Source organism: Athene noctua, chromosome Z, assembly GCF_965140245.1.
Source record: "Athene noctua chromosome Z, bAthNoc1.hap1.1, whole genome shotgun sequence".
Taxonomy (NCBI): Eukaryota; Metazoa; Chordata; class Aves; order Strigiformes; family Strigidae; genus Athene; species Athene noctua.
In genome coordinates, this window is record NC_134077.1 from 38,937,095 (window position 1) to 38,963,762 (window position 26,668).

The 26,668-nt window shown below is 39.4% G+C and overlaps 1 protein-coding gene across 1 annotated transcript; it reads left to right on the forward strand.

Annotated features, from left to right (window-relative positions):
- Positions 1 to 12,647: 12,647 nt before the first annotated feature.
- NUDT12 (nudix hydrolase 12) lies at positions 12,648 to 26,500 on the forward strand. Its single transcript, XM_074933244.1, has 7 exons — positions 12,648 to 12,741; positions 13,353 to 13,566; positions 16,582 to 17,171; positions 18,100 to 18,267; positions 20,078 to 20,191; positions 21,669 to 21,868; positions 23,130 to 26,500. The coding sequence occupies exons 2-7, from the start codon at positions 13,361 to 13,363 to the stop codon at positions 23,238 to 23,240; spliced, it is 1,389 nt and encodes a 462-aa protein (XP_074789345.1). The 5' UTR covers positions 12,648 to 12,741; positions 13,353 to 13,360; the 3' UTR covers positions 23,241 to 26,500.
- Positions 26,501 to 26,668: the final 168 nt, after the last annotated feature.

The following is a 26,668-nucleotide window of genomic DNA, read 5'->3' on the forward strand; positions in this document are numbered from 1 at the left end:
CAGCATTAAGTCAACCCTACTTTTAAACTCCTCCAGGAATGGGGACTCCACCACCTCCTTAGGCAGCCCATTCCAACTCCTAACAACGCCTTCTGTAAAGAAATACTTCCTAATATACAGTCTAAACTTTCCCTGGCACAACTTGAGGGCATTCCCTCTTGTCCTGTTGCTTTCTACTAGGCTAAAGAGGCTCAAACCCAGCTCTCTGCAGCTTCCTTTCAGGTAGCTGTAGAAGGTGATAAGGTCTACCCTCAGCCTCCTCTTCTCCAGACTAAACAACCCCAGTTCCCTCAGCTGCTCCTTGTAGGACCTGTGCTCCAGACCCTTCACCAGCTTCGTTGCCCTTCTCTGGACACACTCGAGTAATTCAGTGTCCTTTTTGTAGTGAGGGGCCCAAAACTGAAAACAGTTTGAAACAACAGGAATGGAGGTGCGGCCTAACCAGTGCCGAGTAGAGGGGTAAGATCCATTCCCTGTCCCTGTTGGCCACGCTATTGCTGACACAAGCCAGGATGCCATTGGTCTTCTTGGCCACTTGGGCACACTGCTGGCTCCTGTTCAGCTGGCTGTCAATCAACACCCCCAAGTGAATCAAATCATCTTGCTTTGCAACTCCACCAGTGGATCCAGCAATCTGTTTCCGATGTATCAAGACACAACCCAAAGTTGATTTCTTTAAAATTCCCCCATTTGTAGATGATCCAGCACTCATTTTAAACACAAGGGATCATGATTAAACACAAGAGATTACACACACAAGCATATCTTTTACACAATAATGCAAATGATTATTACAATAAACAGACAGGATGACAATTATCACAGTTACATTCAGCATTTACTTCAAACAGGGACCCTAACGCTCTGTTATTTCAAATGGGGACTCTAACCCCTCACCCAGGATTTTAGCCCAACCTTGTGTAGGCAGACAACCCAACAAGATTTTCAAAAAAATGCTCTAATACTCACAAACCAGTGGTCCTTTTCTCGAGGGCTCTTCGGTACAGGGATCAGGGTCCTTTCCAGGAATTCTTGGTGCCAGCTGAAGTTCCACAATCCCAGGATCCGTCAAGGCTCAAGAGCTAGGTCCCATCTGGGTCATCAAATTGTTAGCATAAACAACCCTTCTAAATATGTCATTCAGTTATTCTATCAGTTCAGTAAAGTTTTGTATGTAATTTGGGATTACCACATTACTTATAGACCACAATCCAGTTGTAAAGTGGAGCAAATGAATTGTACTCTCAAACAGCATCTTGGGAAAATTTATCAGGAAACACCTATGACTTGAGTTACAGGCTCTAACCTTTAGCATTATTAAGAGTTAGAATCTCTCCCCATGGAAAGGGTAGTTGAAGTCCATATGAGCTATTATATGGATGACTGCATCAGGGTCCACATGTGCCACTCATATTATGTGAGACCTAAATTTTAAAACTCATTTGACATCTTTAGGGAATACCTTACAGAAGCTCCAGAAATAGGTTGTGACAAATAGCCCTTTGTAACCTGACACACAAGCACATCATTTACATCATTCTGTAGATGATGTCTACATCAAATCACAGAACACTGTACCTCTGAGAGAAAACTGGAATGGACCGTTTCACGTTTTGTTAACTACCTATACAGCAGTAAAGGTTTGGGGCAAAGGCCCTTAGATTCATTATTCAAGACTCAAGAAAGCTCCCACTCCATGGATAGTGGGGCAGCAGTCTCCTCTTAAATTGAAATTAAGGAGATCATGACAGTTTGATCTGTGACAATTACGATAGCCATAGTTTGTCTGGCCAGACCCAAAATGGAATCAGAACCTCCATTTAATTTTAACACAAAAAATTACTCAGATAATACACAGAAATAATCCTTGGGTCTGTAGACATTTACTAGAACACTCTTTAGGAACACCAAAGTACATAGGGATTCTAATGTCTGATGATACCCCCTTACATGATAGTATCACCATTACTCAAGGCCAGAGCTATGTATTACATTGAGTACAACGAGCACAAACTTTCAGCGGGGCAGAGCTAAGAAGACTACTCAATATGAAATCTAAATAGAAGAACAGCAAGTATCCTATAACTATACTTGCATACAGCAATGTCATCTAAATTCAACTCCATGATGTAAAAACAATACTGTAGACATAGGACTAGCCAAGGGCTGTAAGAGTTATATGAAATATGTAGATGGCCAATTTGATCTAGCCCTCTTACACAGATTTAAACAAAACAAAACCAAACCCTCAACTGGGTGGCCTGTATCCCAAACAGGAGGAATAGGATGGCATTGCTTTGTGGTGGCAGAAATTGGGGAACAGACAAGAGTCCTGCATCAGACCACCAGAGACAATATGTCCTGGAGCTTTGAAGAATTGTGGTACAAACTTACCTCATGGCTACTGAATTGGGTATGGCGAAGAGATCTGTTTGTAAGAATAGTAGTCTGCATCTGTATCTTAGCTTGCATTATGATTCAGTGTCGTAGCAAGTGTAGCCAAATATGTATGAAAAGAAGGTAGGGATATTGAATATTGAGACCTTGAATTTGTGACTCCAAAGTCTCAAGAAAAGGGGGGCAGTTGATGCCTGCTAACTGATGCGTGCAAGCAGCTGGTGCTCATTGCTGTAAGGATTGCCAGACAAGAATGCACCCAAGGACATAATTTTTGCAACTGATGGGTACGTCCCAGACAGGGCAGATAAATCAGCAGACACCTGTGGAAGCACCTCAGAGACCCTTCATCGAATTTTAGTACGCTTGCGCAATGTATTAATATATGCATTACATTCTCTGGAAATAGGTGTGTATTTCTCAGAAATTACATGAATATTCATTTCTTTCGTATATAGTAAGTGTACCCTTGTCTTTCAGCATGCACATTAGGTAGAATGATTCCCCATGCATCCAGTGCTGCAATAAAGAATGCCTGCCTTCTAAAACTTTAAATTAAGTCTTAGAGAGTTCTTTTGAGACCAAATTTACAGTAACAATGGATGTTGCATTTAAGGTAATGAATTAATTTGGTAAGAGATTAATCCCCTTGCGTTCTATCCAGTCTTCAGAGATTAGAGGGGCTAGGAGCAGCTGGACTTATCTCTTAATAGGTATGCCAATTATGACTGTAACTATAGGCCTGACACCAGATGCACAAACAGCCCATATGCTGTAGGTCCAGTTGCATTCAAGACAAGCAGTCACATTGACAAATAGTACAGTTTATTCTTACACAACATCTACAGATTCTTCGAGATTGTCTACGATGAATACACAAACTGCAAGTTGGATATACAGCACTACACATAAAAACAATTGCAATCACACACAATTTCCGGGTTATCACTCTGCGTAGCCAAGGGCTCAAATCTTACCAAAAGGCGTCCCCGGGGCGGGGGGAGGCAAGGTGCACAAACCTGTTGATCTGTCCCTCTGATTTGGATTATCGTCCCTCCACGTTAGACACAAACTTGAGGTAGTATTTATCTAAGGATGTATGTGTGGGTGGTTGGGACTGCAGTCAAGTCATTGCTTCTTGAGTAACAACACAGCACATTTCTTGGTGCAAGGTGTGTGCTGGTTTTGTGGGAAAAGAGGAAGAATGAGAGATAAGGTCTGCAGAGTACTGCAGTCCTTGAGAGGAGGGGAAGAGCAGATTAATCTGCACAGTCATGTCACATGTTCCTTGAGAAAAGTGGAAGAATGGGACCGGGCAGCCTCGACTGGCAGCCTCCACCCCGCTTCACATGCCTCCTTGGTGCCACAGCAACACAAATCACCTGATCTTCACCCAATCCTTTGTTTGTTCTGGGCACCATGTGTTAAGAAATGTGTGTTTTGCAATTTTTCTGTTCTTTTGCTTTTCCCACTCTTCCAACACTTGGCTATGAAGAAACTACAGCCACCACTTTGGGAAACATCCACCTGAACTTTGCAACTGGCAAGTCTGCAAACACAGGGGCCCCAGGCTGTGAGGTGTGCAGGAATCAATGGAGCTATATACAGACCCATGGAGAGATGTGCAGGGGAAGGCAGACCAGGGAGTACCAAAGAGAAGGCACACAGAAAGGAATACGTAACATGTAAGGGCTGGTTAGTACACTTGTCTGGCTGAGCCCTGTGCCTGACACCTGCAGACTGTCTTATCTTCTTACATATGCTTATCAAAACTTTTCTTAACTACCTGTCTAATCTCTCTGTCGGGTGTGTGCGCATGCTGCAATTACTGTGTGCCAGATACTCGGGAGACCTGTTTGTGTGTGTGAGTGGAATTTGGTGCCAGCCACTGGAGTCAGAATTGGGGTATGGATGCCCCTGGCCTCTTGTGTCAGAGACTGAAGCGAGTGGGAGGATCCCAGTGTGAGTTACTGAGCAAGTGGGGGTCTTTACCTTCCAGCCACGGTGCAAGAACTGTGTGTGTGTCCAGAAACGAGCTATTGGGAGGCACTCACGTGAGTGAGAGGCTGAGTGCCAGTAGGTGGAATAGAAACGCCCATGTACCTGGTGCTGACTGCTGGGGGGCGGGTCTGCGGTACCCTCCCCAAACAGGGTGTGTTCAGGTGTGTGATTGTACTTCAAGCTGGACCAGCCGACGAGTCAGAGAGCCTGGGTCGGGGCAGTGGTCTCACGCGGGCAGAGTCGCTCTGTACTAGTGTGCCCAGGAAGACCCGTGTGCCGTGCTTTGGGGCAACCATGCAAGTGCTGCATGTTTGCAGCGAGCACTGAGTTGGACCCACCAGAGAGTCGGGGACCTATGGGACTGACAAGGGTGAAACAAAGAGCTTCACTCAACAGTCAGGATTGAGTATAACTGTTAATCAGGTATTCTTTACTCACAGTGCTGGGCAGCACCGGGGATCGCTCCCATCACAAGTGCCACACTTACTAACAAAACACTCGACTAATATATACAAAGAGCATACACATGTATTAGATTTCTTAGAAAAGGCAGTCTTATGTTAATGGTTCTCAGAATTCATTTATATAGTCTGAGCATGCATAGTAAAAGTGAGAGTCTTCTCCCCTCCTTAGGGGTCCACATAGCCTTTCTCACACTGTCCCTTAGTGAACTTTAGGATTCTTGTGTACATAGATGGTCATAGTTACCTCATCCGACCTTCAGCTCCTGTTTGTTCCAAGGGGGTAAGTTTAGATCAGTTTTCAGTCACTTACCTTGACACTGGTGTATTCTTTATTCCTGCTATTCCTGCTATTAGGGATGTACTCAGGGAGTTTTTCAGACTGTCCAAGGTCTGTCTTATCTTTACTAGGCAAGGAGTTAAAGGTTTCAACACATCTTACAAGTGGATAATGACTACAGAGGGTAGTTAGTAAAAAGTATAAATGAAAATATATACATTAAAATACAGGAAAAAACAGAAAAATAAAAGCTTGGAAAATACAAGTGAAGTCCAACATTAAAACTAAATGTCTTATTTTACAGGTCCCTGTACATTAGCAATTTCAAGTATACTTGTAGCATCTTTCCCTTCAAGGGGACCCGAGATCGAGGCAGGGATGCTGGGCAGGCAGAGGGGCCATGCCGGTACTCAGGGGATTCATGAATGTGTATGTGCTTGTGAACCTGGAGAGTGTCCAGTGCATTCTGCACTGGTGACCTGCTGTCTCTGCCAGCCCAGGAGAGAAGGGGACTGGGCTGTCTTGTGGTTGTACAAGTCCTCTAAGGGGGTGCTGTCGGAGGCAGAGGCTCCTCTGGGGCAGTGCGAGTGACTGGCTGTCAGTGTCCTCGGTGTGTGTGTCCGTGTGTCTGCGTCTGTCACAGGGACACATCCTCAGCTTCACTCTGGTTAAGCCTGCAGATGGGAAAACACCCTCACCCCTTAGCCTGGGCAAAGACCTCAGATCCCCAGCCTGGACTCCAGCAGCTGGACAGAAGAGGGCCTTGCCTGGAAGAGGCAGCCACAGCCCCTACATAACTTATCAGCTGTATCAGACAGCTCTCCCAAAGTGGCATTAAATTTATCTGTTTACAGGGAGTACTCGGTAACAAAACCCTGTTTCTTTTCTGACACCAGTCCCTTCAGTGATCACCCCCACCTACATCATTCGTTGAGTCAGCAAAAATCTTTCTGGTGGATCTTAAGGTGCCAACTTGTAAATGTGCAGGTTTAACCCCCACCGGAATCGGAGAGCACGTTGCTGTTGCCTTTCCCCCACCCTCTGCCGCTCAGGCTGGAAAGTTAAACACAGACCCCAGCTAAAATAAGAAGAAAACTTAATACAACAGTGTGATAAAACAATCTGAATAGTAGCAGTGGCAATGATAACAACAATAAACAGCAATAACAGTGAATAAGACAAAAGATATACAGAGAAATACCGCTAAATGGTCAAGGAGCAAGCCCGCCGCGTGTATGGTAACCACCAAAACCAGAAGCGAAAGTAAAAAGGCTCCATCCCTGGACCTGACGTCAGCATGGTATGAATAACCCAGCTGAAGATCCCTTCCCCCTCTCTCTCTGCTGGGGAAAAACTTGACTCTATCCTAGCTGAACCAGGACACAACTCTAATGCTGAAAATAGAAACAGTACTCCTTTTCCACTCCTCCATCAAAAGAGTAAACTGAACTTCATGAGTTTCACATACAGATACAAAACCCAAATGAAAAGAAAGCAAAACTGTGCCATACCATTTTCAATATTGCAAAGTAAAACACTAAAATTAGGAAGTGTCATAATTAATGCCACTTTTAATTCATCATATAGATGATAACAGGACTCCCACAACATGACCACATACTGTTTTTTCATGGTAGTATCTACATGTGTTACTGATTTTATTATCGATTGATGAAATTGTGTTTTATTGTGTTTTGATTTTAATATAAGTATAGAGCTAAGAGATATTTTAGTAAAAATCATTTTACATTTATTTATTTTGAACCTAACAACCAGCTGCTACTTTAAGCGTTCCCTGTACAGCCCCATACCAAGGCCAAAGGGATTGGCCGTAATTATCTAGTAGAAACAGTTAGAACACAAGTTACCAAAAAACAAGATAATTTGTAAACTGATCTATAATACATACATAGGACTAGAAGAATGCAAGTAGTTGTCAAGGCCCAGGATTAATGGGAACTGAGGGAAGTAACTGTAACAGCTTGCAAGTACCTGCCAAGAAAACTGTGTCCTTAAGCAAAAGGTAATTCCGGCAGGGGGAGATCGCGACCACCGACTCATGGACCACCTACTCACATTACACCCCAGACCCATTTCTAGACATTTCTAACCTCTACTGCGCAGAATCAGAAGTAGGAGGAGAATATGTTAATGATTTCTTGGAAGTTGTATGCTTATGTATGAAGACTTAATGAATATGTATGAGTAAGTTCTATATAAGGTGTATGATTCTGGTGCCTGGCATGTGTTGTTGGTGAGAGCACTCCCCTACACGTCCGGCCGTCAATAAAGGAGTGTCTGCTTATCTGCATCAAATTGGTGTCGATAAGTTATTTTATCCCGGATTTCGGTGACACATGTACAATGCAGAATGTACATTCTCTGAGTCCTGGGAACAAAACTAGGATTTCTTTTGAAAAACAAAATAATTTGCACGTTTCCTGCTTCATTTTTTTTGGAAATAGATGGTGAAAATGATCAAGGCAAAGAATTAAAGCAGAGAAGTAACTGCTTTAGAGAGCTCAAGCTCTATCTTTATCCCTGTATTGGCTCCACCATCTCCCATGGATACCTAGAAAGTCTATTTTTTTCCCCAAACAAGTAAAACTAGTTCCCTAGTTTTAAAGTTACCTTGAATTTAAGGGGAGTCATCCTTTGAATTCAAACTAAGCCGCATGAACGTAATTATCAGGAAAAAAAAAAAAATCCATTTACAGGTATCAGTTAATTTCAGCTAGAAACCCCCCAAAACATTATTAGATGTTTCTAATACTAACTCTGAGCCTCACCCAGTAGTCTACAGAATGGGGAGAGTTAACAGTTCTTTCAACTCAAAATTGCTTCAAATATGATTTCACTAATCATGAGGCAGCATGTGTAAGCCAGACACTGACAACCCCTCATTAACCAACCCGTATTAAACAATTCAAACACAAACTTAGCCACCACCTGAGAAACTTGAGAAACTTCTAGCACTCAGGGAGCCATGTTGCCACATTCATAAGCAATTAAATACAAGTTCTTAACAAACAAAACTAAATGTAACACTTCCTACTGTCCCATTCTGTCTGTTAACCGTTGATTTTGTTAGCGTTTGAATTAAAGTGATGTTCTTGTTTTCTTCCCCTAACATGCCTGTCTTTTGCCTGTGACCATAATGGGTGAGTTAACTAACCCTCCCTGACCTTAGATACAGTTCCTGAACCTTTTGTTTCATTTGTTCCTCCCCAGCGCTGCAATAGAGGGATAAATGAATGGGAAACTGGGAAACACACTAAAAGAAGTAATGTTGTCTCACTGCTTGCAGGCAATCCAACTCTGGTTTTGCCTGCACACTGCAATGCTGCCAATGGTATTTTTGTACATTCTTTATGGCACATTCAATTTTCTTCTAGAGGCTGCAGCACAAAATGAAAGGGCATCAGGGCATTCAAGTATTACTTCCTGTTTGCTGTCTGCAGTAATCAGAAAGCATTTTGAAAAGACTATCATTAGTCATTATCAATACAGAGCCAACAGAGTCTCCTCCAGGATCAGAGTAAATTAGTGGCACAGCATCCATTTCTACTCTCACACTGACAACCCCACTCACGACTCCGGAAGCCTTACAAATACAACTTTACAACAACAAATACAACCTCCCCACTACTGAAGAGCCAACAGAATCAGTCAAGTCAAATCTTATACTGGACAGTATTTATTTATTTATTACAAAACTAAAGAACCATGGCACACCCAAATCTGGCACCACTTTTGACCTCAGTGAGCTTTACTCAGTTGTTAAATACATCAAAGAAAGACAAAGCTTTTGAAGCAAGTTTCCACCTCATATTTTAATTCTAATGAACTATTAAATTGCTCTTAGAAAATCCAGCACAGTGATTTAATAGAGTTCTACATATTCATAAGAATTTGTAACATTTTATCCAGCACAGTAACTAAAGCTGTTAGCAGAACTAAAACATTTTCAAACTCACAAGTTGATATGTTATGATCACTTTAAATTCCCATGCAATTTTTTATTATAGTTAAAGCAAAGGGTACCATGTTATTTTTGCAATCATGCACTGGGAGATGACATAAATTCCATTTGAAGTAATGAATCAAAAAATGTAATACAGGTGGAATAACTGGATTTAGCTTGACCAGCGTGTCCCACCTGGAGTAACTGCAGCTAGTTTTGCAAGATCTTACTGTAGTAGTATCACTTTCGTATTTTGACATCTCAAATACTACTTTCTCTTTTTATATTTTTTAACATGTAAGAAAGCATGTGGGGAAGAATGAAAAAAAACCCCAAGCTATACAACTTTTAGCATAACAATTAAATTTTAACTCATTACATAAATTGCATTTTCTAAAAAATGTTAACTTTGCTCTATTTCAAGGAGTTTTTCCATCCAAAATGGAATAGAAAAGAAGCCTTAAAAAAATAAGCATTAGTCACCTTATACTGCACTTCTGGAACATGTACAGAACCCTGGGAAAATTAAGAACAAGAACTCTTCTGTCCAAATAGCATTATCATTCAAGAAGAAAATAATTCAGATTTTGCAAACTGAGAAAGCCTTTAGTGATACTAATGCTGAAACAATTCCTTTATGTTTGGAAAACAGGGAGGAAAAAAAAGAAACTTTGAAGAAAGTTCACAAGTACAGAAATTTCTGTAGGATCCAATATAGACATGACTTACATTGTCAAAACTTCCTAAAAGCAGATTGGGGGAAAAGGAAAAAGGGGAGGCAGGAGCATTCTGATAGTAGTAATACCCTAATTGCACAAGTTAAGATTTCACATGCCTTATGGATGTAATTACAAAGTATACGTATTTTTCAAGAGTTTAAAGGAAAGAATCTTCCACATATTTAGCTGATACTGAAGTCAGTGTCATGCTAGAAGAGATAACTTGACACCCATATACACAGAAAAATTCTAAGGCAAAAAATAAAAGTTCTAGCAATACTGAAAAGTACCGCTGGTTTTTTTAGCCTTTAAAAACCAAATTTATTACAAGAAAAAAAGCCTAATAATTAAATACTGGGTATGAAACAGTTTAGTTAGATGCTCATTTGAAACTCCATTTCCATTTTACATGCCATAGATGATAAAGGTACTGCCAGAAGCACCACCAAAGATAGTAAAAGCCTCCCCAAACCAAACCTGATTTTTTAGTCTATAGCATTTCTTTCACCATGTAGCAGAATACTTGTTGTTCAGTGCTACAGTACTGTTATTTTGTGTGTGTATATAGATTATACACAAGCAACTTACATGCTTCATTATCTTGTAAAGGAATATTAATTAAAGAGATGGCACATACTTTGTATCACAGAATTTTCAAGTGATACTCTTCTTTCTGAATTCCAAACCATCCATCTTTCAGCTTAGTCTCCCTCCTAGTATGTTGTTTAGGATTTAGAATGCTTACTTTTTTCTTGAGTTTTACACACAAAGTTTCACAGCCGTTGACAGAGTACCATGAGTTAAGTAAAGAACACAAAGACTGCGTTAGCCCACGCAAGAAACCAGGGAAATCATTACACAGAGCAGAAGGTAAAGGTTGAGTTGTACTAACTTCATAAATGGTAGATTTAAGACATTACTAAGAAATAGAATTGTGGCGTTGTCTATTACAATAATAAAGCTATTTTCTTCTTCAGCCATTAATCATTACAGGAAGAAAAAATTACTTTGGGCATTAGCTACTGAAGGGCTGATGGCACCCCTTCACCAGGCAGAAAAAAATGCTTACAGGTACATAACCCACATCACAGAGGATATGGCTAGTTTCCAGGTGAGTGAATAAAATTAAAATCACATCCCTTACCTTTTTCATTTGTTATTATCTTATCAATTCTTTATGCACATTCACTGGTTTGCATCTGCATTGTTTCTAAGGGGAGATTTCTCTCACATGGCTGACCCTCTGCTGAGGAAGTTTTAGGAACAGTACAGAACTTAAGACCAATCATGAACTTTAAAGTTTGCTTATCAAGGAGTTACAAAGACCACACAATACACGCCTAAACTTTGTACTGTCTATTATGTTCAACAAACCACTTACTACGTATGAAAGCTGATTTTTAACAGTGACCATCTAAAAACAATATAGAACTGCATAAGCTGCAAAGAACAGTAACTTACATAAACTTTATAACATAATAAAAAAAATAAAAATAATGAGTTTTAAAAATAAAGGTCAAGTTTTTCTATCCATGACTACATGAGATATAGCAGTTATATCTGCCATTACTGGGACTGACAGGACCCAGTCACAATTTCTCTCCTCCTCTTCACTCAACACCAAAAATGCATGACACTACGGTAATATATGGATTTTGGTATATATTGTGTTCTCTTAAAAGCACCAGGGACAAAAGCTGTCCAGTTCTTCTGGTTTAGAAGGTATGTCGTGTTGAATAAATTTGCAGATGTGAATCCTCCCAACTCAAAAATTCCAAAGCAAAAAGAAACCCCAGTATTTTTGTTTTCAAGTAAAGTGATTTTAAAAGAATAGTGTTCTTATTCTCTGAAACTTCATGGCCAACATCAGGACTTGAGACTACGTTTGCCACTTGGTTAACAACTTTTGTAAACCATGCACACAGCTCGTAAGTAATCAACAGAAGCAAACAAGACTGAAACACTCCCATGTTAATTTCTCTAGGACTAGTACAGCCTTAACTTCCCCAAGCTTTTCTTAGCTTAACAGCACACACTTTTACTTAAACTATCTTCTGGCTTCTAAGATCATTCCATTTTCCCTGCTAACGCTTCTCACACCCCACCCCCCGTGATATCTCACTTACTCCATTTTTTTTAAACGTACTTGCATATTCTATTGCTACATGGTTTTGCCTTCCGCTAGCATGGCGAAGCAAAGCTAAAAAGGTCTGATTGCTTTCTATAACCGTAAGCTTCCTCCCTGAAAGACAAAATGGCAGTTTCTTCTTTAACCCGTCCGGCAAGTTGGCCCAATTGGCAGCAGCACCCAGGTAATGGCGGCTGATTTCCACCAGCGGTAGCTCGCTGCTCCCTCGCCCCCGAGAAGACGGCGGCACCGAAGGCCGATGCCCACTGCAAAGACCGGCTGCTGTAGTACGGCGCACGGCCGGTACCGCACCGGAGTGGGCTTTCCGTCCGGCCGTGCCTCACTGTATGCACCCCAACGCCACCCGCGTCTGGCTCGCCTCTGCGGCACCACGGCCGCCGCCGGGCGGAGCGGACCCAGGACGTGTCCCCGCCACGGCGGAAGAGCGCCCAGAACCCCGCTCCCCGCGGCCGCTGCACCGCCCCAGCCAGCATGGTAACAGGCCAAACCCAGAGCTTATGCGTGGTCCAGCCCTGCCCTGGAGCGCCCCCCGTTACCGCCGCTCCCCGCGCACTCGAGACACTCGGCCCGCCCTGACTCTAGCGCGCCCCGGGGACAAGTGGCTGCGGCCCCGCGCTGCCGCAGCGGCCGGAAACGGCGGGGGCGGCTGGAGCTGTTTGCGCCTGCGCGGTATCCGCCCCGGCGCACCGCGTTCAGGGGCAGGGATAAACCGCACGGCGGTCGGAGGGTCGTTACGAGATTACCCAGGCTGCGGGTCCGTGGAGAAAGCGGTGTGTGTTTGTGTGTGGCTTTGAGAGGTGATCGTAGAACGAATACTACGGAAAATAAACTTCCGTTGTTTTGCGTAGATGCCGGGTGCCAGCTGCGGTCCCAGCGGCCCTGCCTCGGACGGAGAGGTGGACGGCCGCCGGAGGCATAGCAAAAGTTAAAGTTATCTGTCACTGTTCGGAGGATTCCCACAGCCTGCGAAGGGACTTGCCTTTTTGCGATTCGTTTTCATTATTTCCAAGGCGTCGCTCATTTCTTGGAGTGGGGCTTTGTACTGTTCTGTTTTGTGGCTGTGTTTGATTGGAAAACGAGAACATGTTTTTCACATTCAAAGAAGTTTCACTTTCATAGCAAAATCTTTCTCTCCCGAAGCCTCTTAAAAACTAGTCTTGATTTTTAGGATAAAATTTCACTGTATTTGGAGATGTGTGTGACTTAAGATTTGATTGGAAATAGCAATGTTATACTATTAGAAGAATTTGACTGTTGTGTCCATACTTTTGGTGATAACATTCGTTTATCTGTGTAGCGTTAAACTTAATTGCTTTACTTAAATGCTTTTACTAATGGTGGACATGTTTTCAGGCATTTTTGTTTTCTTTTTTTAACTTAGTTGCCAAAATGACAGACTCTGGAAAGAACCTCCATCAGGACATCATTTCTCAGCTGCATGATTTTGCTGCTGTTGGAGATGCAGCCAAACTGAAAGCATTGCTCAGTCGTTATCCATCGCTTATCAATGCGGCTTCAGATAATGGCTGGACAGCCCTGATGTATGGTGCCAGAAATGGTCACCTTGAGGTTGTCCAGATTCTTCTTGAAGAAAGGTAAGCTGTTTAGTACATCCCATTGAAGACCTCTAACCTGAGTCCCCTTTTGCCCATTTCTTGATCTCAGAAAAGTAAACATCTGATAGATAGATAGATAGATAGATAGATAGATAGATAGATAGATAGATAGATGCAGAATTTTCAGGGTTAAAACTCAACAAAGTGGAGACCAGGGACTAGTGGCATTCCTCAGGTGTTAGTATGGGGACCAGTGCTGTTTAACATCTTTGTCGGTGATATGGACAGTGGGATTGAGTGCACCCTCAGCAAGGTTGCTGATGACACCAAGCTGTGTGGTGCAGTCAATACAGTGGAGGGACAGCAAGCCATTCAGAGTGTCCTTGACAGGCTTGAGAGGTGGGCCTGTGCAAATCTCATGAAATTCAACAAGGCCAGTGCAAGGTCTTGTACATGTGTCAGGGCAGTCCCATTCACAAATACAGGCTGGGCAATGTGTGAATTGAGAGCAGCCCTGTAGAGAAGAACTTGTGGATATTAGTGGTTATAGGACTCGCTGTGTCCCAGCAGTGTGCCCTCACAGCCCAGAAGGCCAACTGTATCCTGGGCTGCATCAAGAGAAGCATGACCAGCAGGCTGATGGAGGTGATTCTCCCCACCTGAAGTACTGTGTCAAGCTCTGGGGCCCCCAACATAAGAAGGACATGGACCTACTCAGGTGGGTTCAGAGGAGGGTTATGAAGATGATTATGGGGCTCAAGCACCTCCCTTATGAGGACAGGCTGAGAGAGTTGGCATTGTTCAGCCTGGAGAAGAGAAGGGTTGGGGAGACCTTATAGCGGCCTTCCAGTGCTTGAAGTACAAGAAAGATGGGGAGCAACTCTTTATCAGCAAGTGTAGGGGTAACATAAGGGGTAATGGTTTTAAACTGAAAGAGGGTAGATTTAGATCAGGTAAGGAAGAAATTCTTTACTGTGAGGATGGTGAGACACTGGAACAAGTTCAAGGCCAGGTTGGATGGGGCTTTGAGCCACCTGATGTAGTAGAAGGTGTCCCTGCCCATGGCAGGGAGGGTTGGAACTAGATGATCTTTAAAGTCCCTTCCAACCCAAACCTTTCTATGATTCTATGAAAATATGTGTCTGTTTATAACTGGATTCTAATATTGCAGCATGCTTTCCATATTTGCTAAGAAACTCATTCAAAGTTGTGAGCATCTCTGAAATTGCTCCTTTGATCTTCAGTGATATATTGTCACTCCTACTAGAGCAGAGAGCAAGAGAATAGAACAGAATTTGTAGTATCCCATTACAACCACTGTACTGAGTATAAATTTGGTGTATTTGATTATTCCGCTTAGACTTTTTCTCTAAACTGCTTGCGTCTATGTTATACTGCACAATGTTTGCTGACGTAGTGGCTGCTAAGTGGGACATGATAGACACACCTTTCCCAAACCTACTGATTGATGAATTTCTCATTGTCATAGAGCACATACCAGCATCTAGAGGAATATCTCACTGACAGATTTTATGGATTGAAATCATCTGTGTCATGATGAATCTTTTGAGACTTTGGGGAATTTACCAGTTTGATAAATAGGATAGCAGTTTTTTAAGTTATGCTTACTGTAAAAAAAAAAAAAAAAAAAAAAAAGAATATCTGCTTGTAAATGTCCCTTTCAGGCCCGTTCTTTTAGGCAGTCGAACTCAGTTCCTGATGCTGTGGCCTCATTGATCTCATTTAGTTCATGCTTAGACATATTAATCATTTGGAAAAATACAATTGCTAGATACATAAACATGAATGTCTGTGAAGGTAATATTACATAACATTCCAGAGATTCATCCTGGAAAGTTTGTCAGTTTTTTTAAATATTCATCCATGTTTGAAAAAAGCTGCAGGACATGTTTGTAGACTGGAAAAAAAATCTTACTGATCTAAAGAGTTCATGCCACTGCTGTGGACACCAAGTAGCAGCCTGATCACAGTCTGCACATACCTGAGCATATAGAAGGGGTAAGACAAAATCAGAACAAAATTCAGTTGCTGAGAAATAAGACATTAAGAAGGAAGTTAGGCAAGATTTTGCCTAAAGGAAACTTAATCCTTAAAGGTAAATCGACAACGGTAGTTTCTTCAGCACCAAAATCTTCTAAATTAAGTTTTGAATGCTTTTCTACTGAGGTTAATATAAAATCCCAAGTCAAAACAGTCTTGCCCGTGGTACAGTTACCACTGTATCAGCAACATGATCTGATATTGGCATCTTCTGGTTTTAAAAACTCAGGAGTGGCCCCACATCTGCTGTATAATTTGTAGTTTACAGTGACATTTCTGGTTTACTCATCCACTTGAGTTTAAATTGATAAAAAATAAGTACATTATTTTTGACCTCCCAACCAACTCCAAACTTTCAGGGTTGGTTTTTTTTTTGTTGTTAATATCACAAGGCAATGTTTCCTCATCTGTGTCATTCTGCAGACATTTTGGTAACAAAGAGGTCCCTACAGGACCAGCACTACAGTTGTAAGGGTGCTATTTCTATCATTAAGCAGAGTCTGTATTCTTGGCTCATATTTAATGGTAAATATTTTACTGTAAATGTTTTGATGCTGTTTTCAGCATCTTCTAGAAAGTAATGCTAGTAAAACTGCTTTTTTAAAATTATTATTAATGGTTATTCAGAAGAGATCTGTAGTCAAAGTTCTATCTCTTAATGATCTTGAGCCTTTTTTTTTTTTGGCATGATACAATGTGTGGGATATTAATTCATTGCTGTTGTTGTACTGCATGAACCTTGGTAAGTGATAATCTGGAGCAGAACTACAAAAATGTAGAATCTGGCTTTAGCAAAAGAAAATGAAGTATGATTACTTTTCATTACCATGATGCTAAGTATTTAGCCTAAAGAGTGCCCCAATATAGACAGTGTGTTTAAAAGTCATTGCACCTTAAGAGTATCAAATGTATATGCTGTGAGAATAATACAGCATCAGGACTCTTCCTAAACATATTTACCCTGTTAACCACTGTTCTTTTCTGTTTCTTTAGGTGTGATAGGTCCATCTTTAATAAATCAAGGCAAACAGCTCTGGACATTGCTAAACTTTGGGGGTACAAGCACATAGCTAATTTGTTGGCTAATGTGAAGGATGGGCAGATGCCTAATTTTTTGTCAAATGAAGTGAAAGAATATGGAAATTATTTTGGTTTGACACTTCTGGACAGAAGGAGTGATAAAAGAACAGATTCTAAGTGGCTAAGCAAAAAACAAAGCCATCCAACTACAGTATACATCCTCTTCTCAAATCTAAGTCCTTTGGTTACTTTGGGTGGGGGAATAGAGAGCCCCCAGCAGCCAGAAGTAAAGCTTTGCAGGCTGTACCACAAAGATGTGAAGCAGTACATGAACCAAACTGAAGAAGGCACCTTGATTTTTCTTGGAGTTGAACTCCAGTTCCACATGAACCTGCTGGCTGCTTGCAATGGAAGAGTTCTGCAAGAAGATGATCAGTTAGTTGCTTGGTTTGCTCTTAGCATAGATTCTGCTTCTGCTGAGAAATTTAAACAGGAGCATGAGGACTGTTACTTTCTCCACCCACCAATGCCAGCACTACTGCAGCTACCTGAAAAAGAAGCTGGTAAGATGCATAAAATGCAGCAGTTATCAAATGTGTAATCAGAAAGATACAGTTTGGGATTCATTGAGGTGTAATGCAAGGAGAAACCACTGCAAAGGAATCAGGTATTTTCAGTGGCTTTAGAAATATTTTAGTTTTAAAAGCCTGGTAGCAGTTTTGTGAAGAATTTTGTATGTAAGAAAATGTGTGCTTGCAAAGAGCTAAAATGCAATGGCATTTTAGTCATATATATGTATTATAATACAATACAAGTATTAGACTGTAAAATCTATGGATCATCATGGTACTATTTAAATATTAACGCGTGAGCATTATGGTTCTAAAGAGAAAAAACGTATCTGTCATTACTGAGTTTTCATTACAGGAAATTAAACAAAGTCCCTAGTAAGTGTGTTGGATGCCTGTCTGAGCAGTAAACTGTGAGCAAGTGTTAGAAAGTCAGGATCCCAAAGTGAATGAATGTCATTGCAGACATGTTAACAACTGCTGTTGTAACAATTTTGCTTTTACGGAAGGATAAAGGGCAAACTTGACTTGAACCTGAAGTTTAAATGGAACAATGGATTATTATATCAGTACCTGTAGTAGCCCTAAAATGCTCAACTGGAAAATGTGTGATATATAATTATGGCACTTTGCCCAGACAAAGTAACTTTTGTGAGAAATGGGGTATATTGATCTGGATAAATTTGTTTCTGAACTCACAAATTGGTCTGTAGCCACATAGTACTGTGCTCTGTTGTGTATGCTGTGCTACAAAGACCTGAATTACTCATCTTTCTCAACTTCTTCTATAGTAGATTGCAATTCAAGCCATAGTCTTACCTTTATTTTTACGTTAAACTTTACTACTTGCTTTTTCTATACCATTAAAATCTTACATGAACTAGTATTTAATTTTTTGTGTTTTCAATGTATTGCTTTAAAGGAGTAGTAGCCCAGGCTAGATCTATTCTGGCATGGCACAACCGCTACCGATTCTGCCCAACATGTGGGAGTGCAACCAAGACTGAAGAAGGGGGTTACAAGAAAAGTTGCTTAAAAGAAGATTGTCCCAGTCTCCAAGGTGTTCACAACACGTCATACCCAAGAGTTGGTGAGAATATTGTAGGATAAACTTGGTCAAAAGGTGGCTTGTTTGTACTACTATATACCTGTAAATCAATTAATTTTGTTATTTCAACTGCTTGCTTCTGTTCCAGGTCTTACATACTTGTTTCTCCCCAGAGAACATGTATCTCAGCTCTATTTAGGATTAAGTAGCTCAGGCTTCTTTCAGTAGTCTGTGACAAAATCAATCTATTACAATGGAGTAATATCATTTAGAAGTTCCAACAATGTAAATGAGATATCAATACAAAGGGTCACATTTTACTTTTTTTTTTTTCCTTCCCTCCATATTGTTTTCTCACTTTGCAAGCCATCTGAGCTTGAAATAGCTCTGTGTCAAATTTGGTCCCATATCAAATTTCTGATGCAGTGCTCATTTTCCTTAGTGCTGTTTTGACTGTGTTAGTCACCCTCACTGGCTTTCACTAGTCATTGTCAGTTGCAAACTGGCAGGCCTATTTCTACTCAGAGTATAAGCTTCTATAGAAAGTCTTTTATACTCCTTTTTTTCATCTGTTGCAAAGAAAGTATACTATGTTATTGATGGGGAACCAAGGAAGGAAAAAAAACTTACCCTTTTTTTCCTGGATAATTTGGTGACTCTTTGACCACCTTTCCCTCACCTACCCTGTCCTCTCTTCTGCAGTTGTAGTTCTGGACATTGTATGTGTGTTGCATTTTTGAATTTCATGTTCTCTGACATGTTCTGCATACACCTTTGTAGCAATCAAAGCAATCCTACCATATTATTTTGTTTTATGGACTATAGTGAAGCTTGCTAAAATGCTAGTGGCTGTTTCTGTACAGTCTCTAGGACAACAAGCTTAGAGAAGGAATGGGATTATATAGGAAAGCCTGATGTACTAGCATTTTCTACTGATGCCTCTCTCTGAAGAAAGCTGACAAAAAACAACACTGCATATTCTATGCTGTGCCATGTGGCAGATATCTTTGAGCAGGACAGCCATCTTTGAAATTATTGCTTATTGTTGGTTGCTGAATCAAGCCTTTTCATACAGAGAAAATACTGGTGTTTTGGACCAAAATAAGGTCCCAGAAGAATGATAGCAAGAGAGCAAATATATACAGGCAAACGTACATAGAAAAAAATTAAAAACAAAACATTGAGATACTTTAGATAACAATAAAAAGGGGAAAAAGATCATAAATGAACACTGTGCAGAAAGGCATGACAAAAAGAATGATACCAGTAGGAGAAAAGAAAGAAAAAGATACATAAAATGACCAGAAGTGAGAAAGTAAATAAAAGTGCAACATTAGTTGAGAGATTGATAGCAAACAGTCAACGAAGTCGAAAGTGGAAAGTTTAATCAATATTTACATTGTAACTAGACTATCTAGCTGGTCTTTGGTATTTCAGTCAAAAGTACATTCTTCAGGCCTGTGTGTGTAAAGGAAGTGATAGTAAATTGGTTTTGCTGTAGAAATTATTGCTATCTGCTGGATGCACGGCTAGGTTAGTGTTGCTGATACTCTCAACAGAATTGGTGCTTTGGTTGCAGGTAATTTATGTGCTGCATTTTAAGCCTTGGCTAGCAAACTGCTTCTACTAAGCATGTATGTTGTGAAACAAAATAAACAGATACTTTGCATAGAAAAAAAACCCAAAGTGAAATAAAATAACAACTTTCTCTGGACATCTATAAAATTCTGATTTCAATCTCTTAAAGGTATCTTACTTGCATTTACATGCATTAGTATTGAATAGGCTGAAATTTATCACTGCTTCTAGGTCTCTCAAATGTTGAAATATATTCCTTTCATGTCCCTTACAGATCCTGTTGTGATAATGCAAGTCATCCATCCAGATGGGAATCACTGTCTTTTAGGCAGGCAGAAGAAGTTCCCCCCAGGAATGTTTACCTGTCTTGCTGGATTTGTAGAACCCGGTGAGTAATTTAATTTTTCCTTACCAAACAGTTTTTCTCATGTATTAGTATCGTGCATTAAAAACAATATAGAAATACATTCAGTGTTATGTCAAATAAATGGTTTTGCTTCCCGTTAGATAAGTTGTTACAATAAATATGCCTGATCTGTACTTTCCAGCAGCTGATTTATAAAAAAGCAAACAGTAACCAGTAAATATGATTTAAAAATCCTTTTCACATCATGCACTCTTAAATCACATATTTAAGTGAAAAAATATTTTGAGACACATACAGGGTCCTTTCTTTGGCGATACTTAGCAAAGGATTTTAGCATAGGAAAAATGAGAGTTAAAGCATAACTTGAAGTTAACATAAAGTTAAGCATATGCTTACATGTTTAGGGCCTGATTGTTTATATGGAAGATAAACAGAAATTATATCATTTCAGAAGGAAAGCGATATTTTGCTCGCTGTGTTCAGCAATAATAGTTGGAATTAGGTGCAATTTTTAGTAGCTGGAGAACAATTTGTAAAACATAGTTATATTGGGAATGCATCAATCACCAGTGAAATTATAGTGGAACTATATTCAATAGATGTGTGCAGGTGAAATACAGTGACAGCACGCGTAAGTTTATTCAGGTATCATTTGAAAAAAGTCAAGATGTTTATTTCTTCACTCCTTTTTTATTCTGCTGGCCTTACTACCTTCTGATATTGAATTCAAGTATATAAACTGAAATTTAAGAGTAGCTGATCTTCCCATCAGCTTCTAAGCTGAACATAGCTGAATTAAAACTTCTATCTCTGATACATGGACTGTATCAGATAAAGATTCACTTTAATGAACCTGTAATCAGTGGTTACAACACAGTACATGTATGCATATGTAAGCCTATGACTATCAACATTCCACATACAGATCTAAGCAGTTTTCTGTGATTGTGGAAGTAAAGCTTTTCATTGCAGTTTAAGTTTGGAGAATTGTCTGTATGTGTTAAGACAATGGAGAATGGTTCAGGCAAAGTGAATAATACAATGCAGAAATGTGTGTAAGTCTTCTTAGGTCTCTATTTTCTTACTATTGTCACTTTAAATACTGATTTTCAAGTTCTATTACATGCTGTTACAATCATACTGATAATTAAAAAAAATAACACAATGCTATTTATAAATTAACAGATCAGCATTTCATGTAATTAAAAGAACAATGTATTTCCTACCCAATTTTTGACATTTTAGGTGTGGTACTAATAGTTTGCCTGTATGATAAATTATCAATTCAGTAAATAAGTGTTATGATGGAGAAATCATACTCTTATCTTCAAAGTTCCTTTTTGCTTTTGTGGCTAGTTTTGCCTTATTAGACTTCTGTATCTTGTGCTTAGGATCGGCACCCTGATCTGTGAGCTAGATCTCTATAGAAAATTGTCTTGGGCGGTTTCAAATTTTTAACGTCTTCATCAGCTGCTTGCTCTTTGCCCTCTTTAATTAGGCGAAACAATAGAAGATGCTGTTCGAAGAGAAGTAGAAGAGGAGGCTGGCATCAAAGTTGGCCCTGTTCAGTATGTCTCTTGTCAGCCATGGCCAATGCCCTCCTCCCTAATGATTGGCTGCTTAGCTGTTGCAGTGTCTACAGTAATTAAAGTTGACAAGAATGAAATAGAGGATGCCCGTTGGTTCACTAGAGAACAGGTAAAGTTCAATTTAATTTTCTTCTTGTATTTATTAGTCTGTGACAGTGTCAGTTCTGGCATACAATCGATACTTGCTTTTTTCAACAAGTTCAATGAGCATGTATACCCTCTATTTTATCATACTACAGTTGCATTGTATTGGAATTACAGATTACACTCAACCAGAGAAAGGCAGATATTCACAGTAATTTCTGAGTGAATGCACGTGCATTTTATATCATTTTTGCCACATAGCTCTTAACCTTTTCCTTTTGGGAGACACCCAAATTACTGCTATTTTAACCCACTTCCTTAGCAAGCCTGTGCTTTTCATTTTGGCAGAAGTAGTATTCAGTAACTTTTAACATCTGAGTTTCTCCAGACAAGCATGCTACCAGATTTGGTCTGAGGGAGGAGATTTAGGTAAAAACTTTGGGACTACATTAGTCTGAACGTATTTTTCCATGCAGTACTATTTTGATACTCTGGTATTGAATGCAGTTTACTCTGCATTAATAGGATATTCTACACTTAGCTTTCCTGAGTATTTAAAATGTAGTCAAATAGAGGAAAAAAGTTCATGAGTGGAAAAAGGAAAAATTGCTTACACAACGTAGTCTTCACAGGTTTTTCCACAGGCTAAACTTTTAATAACCGTGTATTTCTGTCTAGCAGTTGCAAGTGTTTTGAATCTGTAAGTCAACTTGAAGGCAATATTGATCACCTATAGTGTCAGTGTATTCCTGACAATGCTGAGAGCATTATTTTAAATTAATATCAGTTCTGAATACAGCTAGTCACTTGCAGGTTGGTCTAGAATTGGAAATAAGTGTACTTCAGAAATGTAGTAAACTAAAAGTGTATTCCTGTGTTGCTTGCAACTGCTTCAGAAAACCAGCAAAACACATTTCCTACTGCACTCCATATGGAGGAAAAAACCCAGAGTAATTTATGGAACAGTGTAGAGCACCATTTGGTAGTCCCTACAGTAAATAGGCTTCACAAAAACCTTAAATGTTATATTAACAGTCAATGTCCACAGTTGTGTTAGAAAGACGTCTCCTTCGAGGCACATTTGAGCTCAAAAAATGTCAGAGTTCACACAGAATCCTGTGCGGTTTTTTTTTTCTCTGCATCTGTCTTGGAGAATCTGGTAGTGGCTCTAGTAATGATAGACTAATTGATCATCATAGTAAGATAAATCCTGCATTAATACAATGTTATTTTCCATATAGTTTATTATACTACCTTCTCACAAAAAAAAAATCTCTTTATTGCAGGTCATGGAAGTTCTCATTAAAGGAAACCAGCATTCTTTCTTTGTACCACCAAGGCAAGCTATTGCACACCAGTTGATAAAACATTGGATTGGAATGAATGCTAATCTTTAGTTCAAATAATTGATTTCTTCTAGAAAATGCTAAACTAGGAATAAATTAGAAAGAGCTTTTCATTTAGTAAATATTCAATCACATGAATTTTTGAGCTTTTCACTTGGTTTCTGAGCTAAATGTTTGTAGGTTTTTCAGATCTAAGTTAGAACTGAACAACAACCCAGTGATTATCCCAAGCAAGCAAGGAACAAATGGGTAGAATTGGTACCTTGTTGTGCACAGGCTGTTTTCCTGTCCTTCACTGGAAGGAGTCACAGCATTACAAAGAGACCTGAACTGGCCTGTTGTTAGAACTCTGTAATTACATCCTCATATTTTGTCTTTCTCATTTTTTCCTATCGCCATTCTTTAAATTCTGCCTGGCACAGTGCTGAAAGTCTTATCAACAATGGTTATTTTTAAGCTAATAGCATATGTAAATTGTGAATATGTAGTACTTTGTATCTTTTACATTAATACTCTAAGCAGAGTATTTACTCCTCCAGTCTGATTTGGCTGCACTTACCCAATTGTACATCAGCCTGAATTTAAAGGTATAACACAATACTCTGTTTATGAAAAAGGTATTGGAGATCCATCCCCAAAAGACTAAATTTTAGGTTGTCCCTTGGCAGTGAGTTACTTCATTCCCTGATAAGTAGAAATAGAACTACAGAGTAATTGAGGAGAAAGGTAGATAAATTAAACAAGACATAATATCTCAAAATTTGTACAAAATTCTTTTATGGAAATGGAAACACGAAGATTGTTACTGCTATTAAGAATTTTTATTAAGAATTTTATTAAGAATACAGTGGAAATAAATATTAACCCCAGCTGTAAGACTGGAAAAGCAATATAAGAATTGAAATATTTATATTAAAATTATATTATTAAAATTATATGTTAATATAATGCTGCAGTTCAGATTTGTGCCTTAATTTGTTGTGTTACTGAAAAAAAATTTCTTCTTTCAAAATGGAAGGTTACAAAAGTATACTGATTGTATTATTAATGTCATTATGTAATGGTTAAGTAGTATGTGATTATGCATTCATTGCAGTAATACAAAAAGAAATGCAAATGACCCTAAGAAAATACAATTATAGTTGTAATTATTAACTTATCATATGGTGATTTGTTTATTCAGAGTAATTTGAATATTTTTGAATCAGTGAATGATGTCAGATGTGTTTCAAAATTATCTGCAGATTGGAATCACTAAAAATGTTTTACAAATCCTAATAGTTTTGCGGGTTTTTTTCCATCCAGTGTTACACTGTGCACAGCTTTTTTTTTTTAAGGCATTGCATATCAAAATTTAAACGAAGAAGCATTTCTGACAGCCTTAGAATAGTTGACAGATCATTACATTGCTTCATTCTCTTGTTTCAGCTATACCTACAAATGAGGAAAAACAGGTTATCTGGGCTAGCTGGAAATGAGAAGGAAGCAGTACACTGCTTCCCTTAAAAATTGCTTTTACAGAGAAGGGGAAATAGAAAAGCTGTCACGAACTACAGCTACCGTCAGGACCACGTGTTATCGGTGAAATTAATCTTTAAAATGTGGGACAGAAGTAAGCCTAGTTGCAGGTTGTTCATACAAGTAAAGGAGAACATCGGACAGTATGCAGACAGTGGTGGAAGCTAAGCAATGGAATGAATTTTTAACTAGCACTATGATGATTACACATGAAGAAGGATGAACAAGGAATGAATGGGGAGCAGAGGGAAGACGGGGATAAAGAAAGGGCAAATATAGGTAGTGTAAAGATAAAAAATTTATCACATTAAAATAACTAAAAATACATGTATAAGACCCATCCTTGTTTTTTATCTAGGAAGTTATGGTGGGTTGCTATAGAGATGGGTTTGTAACTGAAACACAGAAGTATCCCTAACTGTGGTGGTTTGATGCCAGGTAGCCACCAAGTTACTCTATCACTTCCCTCCTGGGCAAAGAGGGGAAAGAAAATAAGATACACCAACCCTTGTGGGTAAAACAAAAGCAGTTTGAATATAAGCAAAGCAAAGCAAAGGTCCGTGCGTGGAAGCAAAAAAAAAAAATAAACCACCAGATTTATTCTCTAGTTCCCATGGACAGGCGATGTCGGGCCTTCTCAGGAAGCAGGGCTCCAATACGCGTAGTGGTTGCCTGGGAGGACCAAGGGTGACCCCACCCCCTTCCTCCTTTCTCCCAGCTTTATACTGAGCAGACGTCACATGGTCTGGAATATCCCTTTGGTCAGTTTGGGTCAGCTGTCCTGGTTGTGTCCCCTCCCAGGATCTTGCCCCCCCGTCCCACTGGGGGAAATGATATCGGAAAGAGCCTTGGTGCTGTGTGAGCACTGCTCAGCAGCAGCCACAACACCAGGGTGCTATCAACACCCTGCCAGATCCCAGCATAAAACACAGCACTGTGAGGGCTGCTGTAGGGGAAAACCAATTCTGGCTCAGCCAGACCCAGTACAATAGCCAATACGGATATTAAGAATCAGGCTGTTTTTTAAATTCAGAATCTGTATAAACAATGTATATCTGTAATTAATTACAATGGTAATAATTTGAAAAATTTCACTTTACTGCATGAAGAAAGCAGAAAAAGAATAGTTTGAAAGAGAGAACAACACTTCAATAATCTCTCAGTTTGAGAGTAATTTTTCAATGATCTTTCAGTTCTAATAAATTCTGGTGTTGCAACAATTTTTAATATGTATACATTTTCAAAAGCTAAAACAGTCCTTTTTAAGCTTTTTCTTTTTTCCCTCCCCAACACATGAATCATTCACAGAGAAAATTACAAACACCCCTTGTTTAAGAAAACTAATTTGATAATTTAAATCTCTTACTTCAAGTGAAACTTCTTTTTAGTGCTTAATTTGATGTATTTGTAGGTTGTAGAATTCAGTTTTAGTTTGAAAATACCTATGCATAGATTTTTTCTGAAGGGTAGTTATTGTTTGCAGATTACATATGGAATACCTAACTAAAAAGCCAAATGCTGTAGTTATTTAGCAACTAGAGGAATTTAGAAATGGGCCAAATTAAATTCAGGAACAATTAAGCAGAGAGTGGTTCTGACTGTAATATGGTCAGTGCAAGACCTCCATAAGATTTGGGTTGTTTGCCTTCCAAAAGACTGCAGTTTTGCAAGTAGGCTATTTCTTGCCACTAAGTTAATGCAGTACATTAAGAAAATTGTATTCCTTAAAGCACTAAAAATGGAGAAGTTTTGTTCATGCTGTGTAATAACGATCTCACTCTCTTCTCCCTTGCTTCTACAATGGTACCAGAGCAAAAAGAATACTCCTTACATGCAGATATACAAGATGTCCCAATTTACCTGTGCACGAGTGAGAATTAATTTCACTGTATAATTTTTAAATATTCTGTATTTTATCTGTTTTTGAAAATATAATAATTTACAAATAGTAGGAATAGTAA